Below are 12,692 nucleotides of genomic sequence, written 5' to 3' on the forward strand. Positions count from 1 at the left end.
ATTATATTTTCAGATTTCCTGGCCGCTTTTGATTTTCCCACGATTTCCAACAAGGAAGCAGAGTGTTTGTGCCGTGGCCTTTCATACTTCACCAGGTGTGCCGTCAATTAATTCACCTGTTGTAGGGTTAACCCATCAGGAGCTTCCGAAGCCACGACCTCGTTCGGGGCTTCCCCATTTTCTTTCAAGACAAAATACTTTTTGTGTATGTAAACGTTTGACCTTGAAGAAAATACAGTAACAGAAAATTCTCTAAGACATTGTCACTCTCGCTATTTTGGCATTTAATAAAATTAAGTAATTTTACTGATCCTGACTGGGGTGAAACAGGAGAGGTTTTGTTTGATTTGACTCCAGGCAGTGAGACAAAAAAATAAATAAATTCTGCAGTCTATATTCAACTGTGTGTCTTCCACAGGGCCCTTTCCCTCATCAACCACACATTCAAAAACATTTTCAGTTGTTTTTCTCCATCAGGTTTGATTTCCTTAAAAAAATGTTACAAGAACTCTAGCTTTCCACATAATGGTCATCAGTCATAAATCTTTCAATGATAAATCTACAATGTCCCACATGACTAAAGCGGGTAACTCAGTTAACCAGGACAAATTTGAGCATTTCTACCACCTTCAGGTCAAAGTTAAGAAATACCTGATTGTCAAGATGCCTCTAAAAGATTGTCCTGAGTGGTGTGGGGCGTATCTCTAATGATTATTATTCTTATGATCTGCTTGGAAATTGCAAATGTTTCACCAGTTAAATCTTCACGGTCAACGGAGAGTTTAGCGAATCCGCAGACTCTGTGATTGTGGCATAAAACAGAATAAACGACCTGAAGCCGGTGCTGCTGCTGGACAGAAAAACAAGAAACAAGTGGTTGTGTTGTTTTTATGACGTGTCGCAGGTCAGTTTTTGGACAACAAAAGAGGAGGAACGCGCAGTTGCCAGTGGAGATAAGATTCTGTCTGGTCTCTGGAACACGCCACACCTTATAAAAACAGTCAGCACACAATTGTTTCTTTTTTTTGTGTGTGTGTGTCTCGTGTAGGTTCCGTCACATTTTGAAAATCAGTTAAAAGTGGTATCTGTCTTGTCTGTTCTGAGCAGGGGGAAAACATGAAAAGCATTAAAATAAGAGTGACTTCGACCCGTTGTGTGATGGCAGTGTCCGAGAGAAAGTTATTGGTCAGTTTCTGAGGTTGAACATTATTCATTAAGTGAAACAATATTTAACAACAAAACACTAACGAGATGAATGTGAAACGACATCCTACAGACGTATCATTTGGCTCCTAAACAACTGGCGTGAGGGTCATAAGGTGTGAAGGAGGTGAAGAACAGAATAGGTCCGATTCACGCTGTCGCCGTTTGAACGTCATCTTCAAGCACAGAGGCCTCATCAGATCGCGTTCTCTCCGCATTTGATTCCTCTAGTGCGGCTGCGTCTGTATTTTGTAATGGCGAGCTATCCCGTGCCGAGTGGTTTTCGACCATCCCGGGTACAGCCGCCTCTCCGGAACACGTGTCCAACGCTGCAGCCGTCCGCTCGGCCCTCTCCGTGTAGAAAAGGATGTACGCTTTGGCCTTCCTCAGCATTTCCTCGGTGGCGAGTGTCACCGTGCTGTCGTTGAAGTGGTACCAACGCCCCTCGTGGCTGCCGTACGCTGTGTAGTGTCCCGACCCCGCCCTGCCGACACACGCACGTGCGCTAGGTCACATTCTGCAGGCCAACTGGGTGAGGCGACGGGGTCAGGCGCATCTGGCACAACACTGCCCCTTAGAGGTCCACGATAGAACAGCAGCACGATCACTTTAAGAGACTTTCTGACTCACACTGGGCCTCGTTCCCAAATAAACGCATAGAAATGTTCTCACTCTGTGCATAAGATGATCTTAACTTCAAAATCTACTTAATCTATCTAACCACCGTGTCTATATTAGTGAATCAAAATTCATCCTAAATGTGAGGAAGTTAAAGCTTACACGATAAAACAGCAAACGAGATGAACACGGGTACTGTTGCGATCTTAATCTAAATGTTGTTTGTGACATATGTTTAGGCATCAAAAATGATCCATTCAGAAGCCTGGAAATTCTACTCACCCAGAACCGTGATGTACTACAATGGCTGCCAGATCGTACAGACAGCTCTCTGCTAACAAACTTTCTGGCTGTAAAGACAAAAGCAAGGTGAGTACTTTATTTTTTTCTTCTCATTTTCATGCTATCATATGTTTCCTTCGGCCGTCGGTCGAGCAATTTTTTTTGAGAGGTCAGAAGTAAAGGAAAGAGAGAGCAGAAAGACAACAGAATGTTAAAAGCATGACAATAACATTACAATAACAGTTGGCTCTTAGCATCATGAAGGGATGCAATGGGTAGCACATCGGACAAGACTGAGTAGCACTACTGGTTTGAGGTGGGGGCAGATATACTGCTACAAACACTCTTGTAGAGAATGTGAGTACAAACGAGAGGACAGGAAGTAAAAATACAAACAAAAACATCGAGGGCTGCCTCTTCTGACACCTGCAGGTTTCCAAATAGCACATTTATTGTACAGTGGCGCCCCCTGCTGACAATCAGTCACTGCTGACAAAAAAAAAGGAGATGAAAGATGTTCTGAAGTAAAACCAGCTGTGCAACTCCAAAAAGACTCAATGTACCAATACGAATATTCATTTGAATGTTTTTCTAAAAAACATTATAAGCAAGGTGGTCACCAACCGTTTTACACTGAGACCTACTTCTTGGGTTCAGATTAATGTAAAGAGCTAAAAATCCGACGCATAATTTTAAAATAACAAATTTGTCTCTACTGAGGATTTGAAGATTTGGTCATAAATAGTAATATAAAGCGACAAAATAATGTGGAGTTCTCAAAAATAGTTTCGTTTCTGGCAACGTTTCAGGTTTTTTAGTACTCATATTTTGGGGGTGACAGTAACAAAGCTGGCTACAGTTCAGTACTATGGGGGTGGTAGAATCGTGCTTTGGGAGTGTCTTTCTGCACATGGGACAGGACGACTGCACTGTATTTAAAGAGAGGATGACTGCGGCCATGTATTGGGAGATTTTGGGGAACAACCTCTTTCCCTCAGTCAGAGCACTGAAGATTGGTCGTGGGTGGGTCTTTCAACATGACAATGACCCGAAGCACACAGCCAGGAAAACCAAGGAGTGGCTCTGTAGGAAGCATATCAAGGTTCTGGCGTGGCCTAGCCAGTCTCCAGACCTAAACCCAATACAAAATCTTTGGAGGGAGCTGAAACTACGCGTTTCTCAGCGACAGCCCAGAAACCTGTCTGAGTGAGAGAAGGTCTGTGTGGAGGAGTGGGCAAAAATCCCTCCTGCAGCATGTGCAAATCTGGTGAACAACTACAGGAAACGTTTGACCTTTGTAATTGCAAAAAAAAAAGGCTACTGTACCAAATATTAATTGTTCAACTACTTGTTTGCAGCTGCATCACAAATAAATCGTTAAAAAAAAATCATACATTGTGATTTTTTTTAGATTATCCCTCTCACATTGGACTTACACCCACGATGAAAATTTCAGACTCCTCCATGATTTCTAAGTGGGAGAACCTGCAATATAGCAGGGTGTTCAAATACTTATTTTCTTCACTGTAAGATCTTCCTCACTCCTTTATCCCCACCCCCTTATTATGTGTTTTTTGCCATGCTGGCGTTCACATTCCTGTCTGATTGAAGTACTCTACTCGGACCATTTCTTTTGAGGCCCTTTGAGCAAATGTGTTTTTCTCTCTCATGGCCACTGACTACTATGGAAGCCCAGTGAGTTTAGGCTGAACACAAAGAAAGCCTACACGATGTACGAACTTACCTCAAGTAAATAGCCTTTCATGTCCAAGTCTTTTAGTGGAAATTCCACATAAGTGTCCACTTTGTTCCTCAAAAAGGCAGTCCAGTGGAACCTTTTTAAGTGCAGGCACAAAACCTGCATTTGGAAACAAAACTTTAAATTCAATCAAGTAACGGCATGCTTTCCCATACTAGTTGACCTATCCTTAAATAACATATTTTAACTAATTGAGTGGCTGCTTGACAATAATGGCTCTTCTTTTACCTTTGGAAGCTTCTGGATCCAGAACTTCTTAGTGGATTTCTGCCTCTTTTTGCACTTGTGACAATAGTACAGCTCAGTTTCATCCAGCTCTTCCAGGTCAGTGAAGCTTCGTAAGCACTCTAAAACAGGCATTTAACGTTACTTTCTCAAATAATACGACCGCATCTGATACAGCAGACCAACAACTTACCACGCAAGGTGCATGTCGGACTTGGCTCTTGATCCTTACTCCTCTTTTGTCGAAACCGACTGGGAATGTCCAGAGACAAATCTAATTGAGAGAAGGTGGGATTCATATAAATAATACAGCTTTACTTACAGGTGCCTTGCCTTAAGAATCTACTGCTACAAACCACCGCTTTGACAATTTATAGATGTATTTATTTTTGTCTTGACTTGCAAACAATGACTTGAGTGTTATGAGGAACCTTTAGGCTCTCTCCATGGTTTCCACAAAGTGAAAAAAATGGAGCAATTAAGGTGGAATCTCTTTGTGGAACTCGCTTCACTGACAAGTCGGTTTGCAAACATTTGTGGGACAAATATTGTGTGGCTTCACAAACTATGCTTCCGTAAACATCATTCGCAGTGCAAAACATATTTCGGTTGTCCCCCCCTGTAAACTAGCTCTCATTATAGCTCTCAATGAGGTTAAACGTGCAAATGATTGGGCTAGAAATGACCCGCAGAGAGTTGGGGGGGGGGGGGTACCATCTGTAACACACGAGGCCACAAGGGACTCAGATCTCTGGGACAGCCCCCCCCTTGTTTAAGCCAATCCATATCCAGCCCCATCTGAAGTTTGACACTTTTTGTCCTGACTGTGACAAAGTCAGACTAAACTTTAACTGTTTTACATCAATTAGGATTACGTAGATTATTTCTATTTGCCTGAATAATGAGGTTTTTTTTTTAAATAAATACAATAGTCAATACAGTCAAGGATGTGTTTATTTCTAATTTTTAAATTTTTATCATTTTAATATATTTTTGCTTGTTAACTTTTTTTTCTCTTAAGTTACATTTAAAGTTACGTTTTGGTAGTTCAATAGATAAAGTTTTTAAATAATCATGTTTATCAATCATGATTTCAATATCTGTCAAAATAATCTTTTTTTTTGTTGTTGTTGTCATAATTGCCCACCCTTGTGTAGCATCCCCTCTCCTTTTCACAGCGCGCACCTCTTGTGAAACAAACCCAAACATACATGTGAGATAATATAGCCAACATCACTCACCATATATAAAAATTTAAAGGTAATTTATTTGATGGTACGATCCTCAGATCTTAGTCATGGATTAGATGTAGCGGAATTAGCATTATAAAGTATCAATCGTGCCATCGCTAATTATACATAGTGTGCACAACTTCATGAGAGCATAACCCTAATGGAATGTCTGTGATAAATATGTTACAAAAAATGGGCTTGATTTATTTTATAAGCATTCTTATTAATAGCTGCAATTGAAATGCCTTCATTTTAGTGAGGTTGGTACAATAGTCGCCATGAATGCAGTTGTACAAATAATTCCATAAAGGGGGTTAAATAATAGGGTATTAATGTGAAATAATCACTCAAACTTAATCTATTATATTATGAATATAGACGGCCAGTCCAAGCTCTGACAGGGTCACCACTCCAAAAGGCTCAACGTCGGACCCTGGTTAGATCAATAACCACGCAGCGAATTTATTTCCAATTTACTAAGCGTGTAAACAATGTGGTGGTCGAGACATTTTACCAAGAAATGGGTCAAACTTCCGAGATTCGGTCCCACATATCAAACAGTTGACTTCATTCTGGAGGATCCCACCGAAGATAGATGTGACGACACTGGGAGCGCCGTTTCTGCAATGAGACCAACACATGACATCAACAAGGACATTAAAAACATGCAGTGTTCAAAAACCCAAAAAATATTTGTATTAGTGTGAGTACAAAAGAGTTCCTGATGTAATTATACACTGTACTTCTAAAGAATTAAACGGGCTTTTGAGGGACCATAAATTATCCATCCAGCCATCCATCCATCCATCCATCCATTTTCTAAGCCGCTTATCCTCGCGAGGGTCGAGCCTATCCCAGCTGTCAACAGGCAGGAAGAGGGGTACATCCTGAACTGGTGGCCAGCCAATCGCCAGACAACAGTCGCACTCACAATCACACGTTGGGGCAATTTAGACTGTCCAATTAATGTTGCATGTTTATGGGATGTGGGAGGAAACTGAAGTGTTCGGAGAAAACCCACGCGGGCATGGGGAGAACATGCAAACTCCACACAGGTGGGTCCGGGATTGAACGCATGACCTCAGAACTGTGAGGTTGACACTTTCCAGCTGACCGTGCTGCCATAAATCATTCAGTGAACCAGTAAATAAAGAAATTGTCTAGTCGGTGGGAAGCAATAATGGACCAAGGAGAGGAGCATCATTTTTTTTTTTCTACATAAAAATGAATGTGAAACACAAACTAGGGTCATAACCTACAAGCAGCTTTTGCCATCCATGCTGCAGAGTCGGAGCCTGTCCTGAGGCGAGCTCGGCTCTGCTGCCCCGTTCTGGCTGTGTTGGAGCTCCCTATGCAAGTGGTCCAACAAATAGCGCATGAACTCGTGGGCATCCTGCTGCTGATAGCCTCTAGATGGGAGAAAAAAATTCCAGATGTACACTTGTTCTGACTGAAAGAAATATGAAAAGTTTTTGACATACCTGAAACTCGGCATGATTTTCCACACTGAATAAAATAAGGAGTCCGGACTAAAGGCAGTCTGGCTCCCTTGCCAGAGGGAACAAAAGGTCTTTCTTAACTCCTCCACCAGTGACCTGTTGATCATAAAGCAACAGATCATTCTGCCACCATCAGCATCTGCTACACACGACCACTGCAGAACTGCCTTGCGTTTAGGAACGGCTATCGTATTTGTGATTATCGTGAGGAAGAATTTCGATGCTTGTGTGTATGAATTTGCCTGGCCCGCACAATCCTGACCTCAACCCGACCGAACACTTGGAGGGATTGGAACCTGAGAGCCAGGGCATCTCATCTCACATATGCAGTTCTGGAAAAATGGCCAGTTTGGAAATTGATTCATGTTAAAAAATGCCAGCACGTTGGACGACTGGTTAGAGCGTCTGCTTCACAGTTTGGAATTACAAAAGAACTACAGGACATCCATTTAGAGATCTGCATGACCGCAACATTATTCTGCTTCATATAGGCATGTCAGAATTGAGAGTGAAAAACCTTTAAAAGAAAGGTTTCACGTTTGGCTGGCTTCAGGTCATATGTACAGCCAAACTTTGTCTCTGTATTGGAAATAAGATTAGTTGATAATACGATATGATGCTTTATATGATAAATGAATTGCATGCCTACCTACACCTTCACATTTACCCACTCACACACATTTAATGGGCGGCTGCTGCAAAGTACGGTTAAGTGTCTTGTGCAAGGAAACTTCGACATGTAAACTGTTGTGGCTGGGATTCAAACCAGCGACGCTTCAGTCACTGGACCACAGGCGTTTTATGACAGACATATAATTGCAAAACGTTTCTAAATTCAAGCATCTTCAAGTGCACTAACACTGATTTTAGATGCATGCACTTGGCTAATGACTCCTCCCACCAGACGAGGACCTTACACACTGGTGTCCCCTTGGCTGCGAGTGTGGTACATCCTCCTCCCGGCCGTCTTACCGCTGCGTAGCGCTACTGCAGGCAAGCCCTTGAAGTAACAGCTGAACTGCTCGATGTTACTGCAAAGGAAACGTGACACTTGACCTTCAACATTGGCTGAGAAGAACAGACACGTAAACAAAGGATGGCAGGATCAAATGAACACGAATGCCAAACAGCGAGTCATTGGCTGTGGTGTTGCCGATATTTTTTCCAAATAAAGGTGGGATTCAGTCCGTGAAAAAGACTCACCTGAGTGACTGCAGGATGGCGTTCATAAAACACGTGTTTCCCAGGTTACGCAGCCCAGTAGCACCCAAAGCCGCGCTATCCTGGCAAGCACATAGTGACATGCAGGAGAACATTCCAATGGTGACGCCAAGGAAAAATACACATGATCTGTTTTTAGCGTCTCCAGACAAAATGACAGTCACATGGTGATTTTTTTTTTTTTTTTAAGAAGATCAAGGTTCAGAATTCAATTCGACACAGGCAAGCTTTACAGGTGGCCCTCGGATTAACTAAACAGATGGGAAAAATCGTCATTATATCTAACACTTCCAGGACATAAAAATAAAACAATCCAAAGAAAATACAGCGATATTTGAGTGTGATGTTCTATTCGTACGCTGCTGTGAAAAATAGTTCATAATGCAGCATTTCTAAGATTAAAATGTCATACGTTGGACTCGGTATCATCAGATCCCAGACACCATGCAATGTGAAGCACAAGACTGTAATTTTTTGGCATAGACGTTAGCACATCTGCCTCACAGTTCTGAGGACCCGGGTTCCAATCCTGGCTTTCGTCTGTGTGGAGTTTGCATGTTCTGCCAGTGCCTGCGTGGGTTTTCTCCAAGTACTCAGACTTTTTCCCACATCCAGATTAATTGAAGACTAAAATCCCTGTAGGTGTGAGTATGACTGCGACTGGTTGTTGTATATGTGCCCTGTAATTGGCTGGCGACCAGTTCAAGATGGACACCACCACTCATGCAAAGATAGCTAGCATAGTCTCAAGCACGCCCACAACGCTTATGAGAAGTAGTAGTTTAGAAAATGAATGAAGGAATATTACAGTTGTGTTTTTGGTGGCTTACGTTCTCTTTAAGTGTTTTCTTGTCTGGGGCTTGACTGTCTTGGAGTTTTCTTTTCCTCTGTCTGTCCCCAATTAGGGCTGAGCTGTAAAGAAAGGGGGGGGGGCGATTTCTGTTTAGCTCAGATGGTGCAGATTCTTAAGAAATAATGCAAAGTAGGAAAAAAAAACATACACTTACTTTTCTAAACTCTGGAGGTGCTCCCGCACTTTTTGCACATGTCCAACTTTGGTATCATTGACAACAAATTCATCACATCTGTAACTATAAAATCTCCATCAGAGACCACATTCTTCAGTAGAGCTTTCATAGCACACATTCAACATGGGATAGAAAAATGTGCTGTGAATGAGGAAAATTATTTAATTTAGGTGAAACGTTTTAAAACAGACTTGAGACTCACCAAAACACACTGTAGTTGCCAGAATCCATGCAAACCGAATGTTGACTTTTCTCCTTCTCCGGTTTGTCACCTTTCCGTTGGCTGGTGATGCACACTTGATTATCTTCAAAGTGCTTTTTTGCGTGGCCATTCACATAACTGGAAAAAAATACATTAAATCAAGTTACATAAAAAATATAGAAGAACCGAACAGTGTAACCCATTGTTTGAGTTTTACAGATCAGATCTTATCAGCAGATATGCTGCTGGAATTTAGGACTCAACTAGTCTTAACATTATTATTCGGGATCTGTGTGTGTGTGTGTGTGTGGCGCAGTGTCTGAATGCTCAGCACATCCACACAACACTTAAACTGTATGAGGTTTGTGGTTTCAATTCATGATGTGCTCTTCCTGTGTGCAGATTGCATGTTCTCGCCATGCTTGCGTGGGTTTCTCCAGATACACTTTACTTCCTCCCACATTCCCAAAACAGGCATGTAAGGTACATTGAAGACTAAATTGGTCTTAGGTGTGAATGTAAGTGGTTGTCTTAATCCTGCGATTGAGTCCAGGGTGTACTCCCAACTTTCAGCCAATGTCAGCTGGGATAGGCTCCAATCTTATGTGCTTCTCTAAACAAGAGCACTAGAAAATGGATGGCTCTCTATGTGGATCTTTCTTCAAATCCTGCAAAAATATCAGCTTTGTCATCAACTAAACAGGCCCAAATTTCACAGCAAGATAAATTGTAAACTCGTTCATGTTCTATACCATCTATCCTCACTCGAGTCACAGGGACCCTGGAGCCCATCCCAGCTGACTCTGGGCAAGACGTGTGGTGCATGCTGAACTGGTCGCCAACCAATCACATGGCGCATATAAACAAACAATCATTCACACTTATGGGCAACCTCATCTTCACTTAACCTACCATCCATGTTTTTGGGATGTGGGAGCAAACAAGAGTACCCGGCAAAAACCCATGCAGGCACAGAGAGAACACGCAAACGCCACATAGCTGAGGCTGGATTTGCACCCGGATCCTCAGAACTGTGAGTTCTGCAGATGTGCTAAGCAGGCGAACAAAAAAAAATGTGTAAGTTAAACCTATAAAATTAATTAATAGACAGCAGCGAGTTCTAAATTCCCTCTGAATATCATAAATCAGATAATACCTCGGCTTGAAGAGGATGTCCATAAAAGGTTAATACTGCTGCATAACTATTTAATAGCTTGGCTGTTTGTATTAAAGTCCCGACAAGAACTTACCGTCCACAGTGGACCACCAGGCAAGTGAGGCAAAGCCATGGGCTTTTATTCGATCTGCAAACTGGACAACATAAAAGCTAAATTAGTTTATGTGTCTTGTGTACAGCTCCGATGCCCACTATGTCGTTGTTGTACAAGTTCAAAGGGTATATATTGTAAGGTCGTGCCGAGTCCAGTCGGTCTGCGATCCAGTCACTCACCGCTGCAGCACCAGGAGGAAGGAGCACCGTTAGGCAGCTTGGAGGAGTCGCCAGCGAAGCTCACGTTGGAGCTCAAATGAGAACACTCCATCACTTTCAATCTCCTGAAGGGACGTGAAAAAGTCACGAACGGAACAAATGACCAGCACACAGATAGAAAGAATAGGTCAGCTAACAATAGTTAGCCAATTAACATAAACGAGCTAGCTCACGTTAGCCGCCACCGGTCAACTACTTGTTTTCGAATGCACCTTTTCCTCCCTTTTTTTTTTTTTTTTTTGGTGACACAACGTTAACACGTTGTATTCCACAAGTTACTGGGTGCGCTGTTTGACACGAATTATCCGAACCGTTGTTCACACCAAGACGTCGTAGGGGATAAATGTAAACGTAGTTATAGGTGAATAACACACTTGGTAACAGAGAGCGGTCGACTCACACAAAATCACAAATGGAAACGAGTTGAGGAAGTGACGTTGATTTGCCGGCCTAGTACGCGAACGTTTGACGAATGAGGAAACAAGGACACACGACAAACAAAAAAAGTGAGACAAATCATAATATGTATTTCACCTTAACTCAAAATATTAACTCGCCATTTTCCAATTCATGAATGTTCATATCTAAACATTTAGAAACTGAAAACGTTGGTGTCCATCTGACGCGCATGCGCAGTTGAGGATGCTTGTTCAACGACGACAACTGTGCAAGGTGGGAGCTATCTTGACCCCCTCCCCAACAACAACAACAACAACAACAAAAACAATCTATAGCAGAGCAGTGACGATGTAAACCTGTTATAACCGAAATTTCAGTAATTGTTAATTCAAATCAATGTCACTCCATCTATCCATTTCTTTCGCGCTGGTCTTCATTAGTATGACGTGAGAACTGGATCCCATCTCAACTGATATTGCGTGAGAGGCAGGCTACACCTTTGATTGGTGGTTGCTTGTTTTTGACCACGTGTCCTCTGTTTACAATTTCGGGCATTTTGGATAGGTTCAGTGTCGCTTTTGCATACAGACCAGTTACTCAAATCTTCGTACGTAAAAGTGACGCATGATGGCTAAAAAGACTTTTAGCGGGGCTCATTAGATGTTGTTTTAAGAAAACGTTATGACAAGAAGTGTGCTTTGATTGACAATATCGACCCATACGCCTTAGACAAACACAAATACAGAAATACTTTTGAACTGTGAGCGTCGGTAACCTATCCAGACATCGTCAACTATCTCCTCTTCTCGACAAGCGCTAAAAGAGCTCATTTTCACGGCGCCATATTGCCGGTCAAACAGAGCTGCTTGACATTGTGGGAGACATTTGAACTGGAGGAGAATATTTACAATACCCGAGACTTGTTGTGCTGTTGGTTGTCACAACAGACGAGACAAATATTCAAAGAGATGAATCTATGGAATGCCAGCTGAAAAGACCAGAAAATATCGATGGATTTTGGCAATTAAACATGATGTATAGTGCCCAACCAAAATACATACACGCCTGTGTAGCGTTCGCGTCATTTCAGGTAGGAATTAATCTTCTCAATCTCAAATTACCGAAAAGTATTTATAATACCAAGTTGGGTCATTTGAGAACAATGCATGTTAAAAAAATAACTTGTCGGTCACAGAGGTTTACGGAGGTGAAGTGTGACCGCAATCGCTTCCATGTACGTTCCATGGAGATGACTTTTTTTTTTTCAGTCATCGTTAATGAATGTGAGTTTCTGTAAAACCAGGGGTCATTTATTTAAATATTAGTATTTGTATTAAATACTAGCCGAAAAGATCGATAGAAGGGATAGAGAGGATTCAGTTCAGTTTTAGTTGCTTTCGTGGGCTGACAGAAAATACAGCTTTTGCGAGACATGCATTGCATTCACACACGAGTATTATTTACGCCCTTTGCCCTAAAGCATATTTCTCCTTCCCAGAACTTAGTTATTGCTAAGTAGGTGTGAAAATGTAAAA

General features: G+C 41.9%; 2 protein-coding genes across 15 annotated transcripts in view; one reads left to right on the forward strand and one right to left on the reverse strand.

The window, feature by feature from the left end:
- Positions 1-12,692, forward strand: part of ca12 (carbonic anhydrase XII) — a 103,666-nt gene that overhangs the window by 72,583 nt on the left and 18,391 nt on the right. For 9 of the 10 annotated variants that reach the window (XM_061821542.1, XM_061821537.1, XM_061821544.1 and 6 more), the window contains one exon: positions 2,061-2,190. The gene's annotated coding sequence lies outside the window, so the exon portion shown is untranslated. Of the gene's footprint in view, positions 1-2,060; positions 2,191-12,230; positions 12,248-12,692 lie in introns of those variants that run through there. The other variant, XM_061821547.1, reaches the window with a different exon arrangement.
- On the reverse strand, positions 22-11,522 carry usp3 (ubiquitin specific peptidase 3). Of its 5 annotated transcripts, none has more exons than XM_061821532.1 (16): positions 11,293-11,522; positions 10,720-10,823; positions 10,520-10,580; positions 9,270-9,407; positions 9,047-9,130; positions 8,870-8,951; positions 8,022-8,101; positions 7,736-7,849; positions 6,801-6,914; positions 6,579-6,728; positions 5,834-5,940; positions 4,281-4,361; positions 4,091-4,209; positions 3,848-3,961; positions 2,104-2,171; positions 22-1,687 (listed from the first exon to the last, which is right to left on the reverse strand). In XM_061821532.1, the coding sequence occupies exons 2-16, from the start codon at positions 10,808-10,810 to the stop codon at positions 1,354-1,356; spliced, it is 1,737 nt and encodes a 578-aa protein (XP_061677516.1). In that variant the 5' UTR covers positions 10,811-10,823; positions 11,293-11,522; the 3' UTR covers positions 22-1,353. The 5 variants fall into 5 exon arrangements, with proteins under 5 accessions (XP_061677516.1, XP_061677515.1, XP_061677514.1 ...); XM_061821531.1 differs by lacking the exon at positions 11,293-11,522 and adding an exon at positions 11,159-11,288; XM_061821530.1 differs by lacking the exon at positions 11,293-11,522 and adding an exon at positions 10,932-11,161.

This window comes from Syngnathoides biaculeatus, chromosome 6 (assembly GCF_019802595.1).
Source record: "Syngnathoides biaculeatus isolate LvHL_M chromosome 6, ASM1980259v1, whole genome shotgun sequence".
In the NCBI taxonomy this organism is placed as follows: Eukaryota; Metazoa; Chordata; class Actinopteri; order Syngnathiformes; family Syngnathidae; genus Syngnathoides; species Syngnathoides biaculeatus.

Coding starts and splice junctions, on each gene's coding strand:
- usp3 (XM_061821532.1), bottom strand. CDS start 10,810: ATGGAGTGTTCTCATTTGAGCTCCAACGTGAGCTTCGCTGGCGACTCC. Junction 6,915..7,735: donor AGCCAAGGGGACACCAGTGT/GTAAGGTCCTCG, acceptor TATGATCAACAG/GTCACTGGTGGAGGAGTTAA. Junction 4,210..4,280: donor TCCGACATGCACCTTGCGTG/GTAAGTTGTTGG, acceptor TGCCTGTTTTAG/AGTGCTTACGAAGCTTCACT.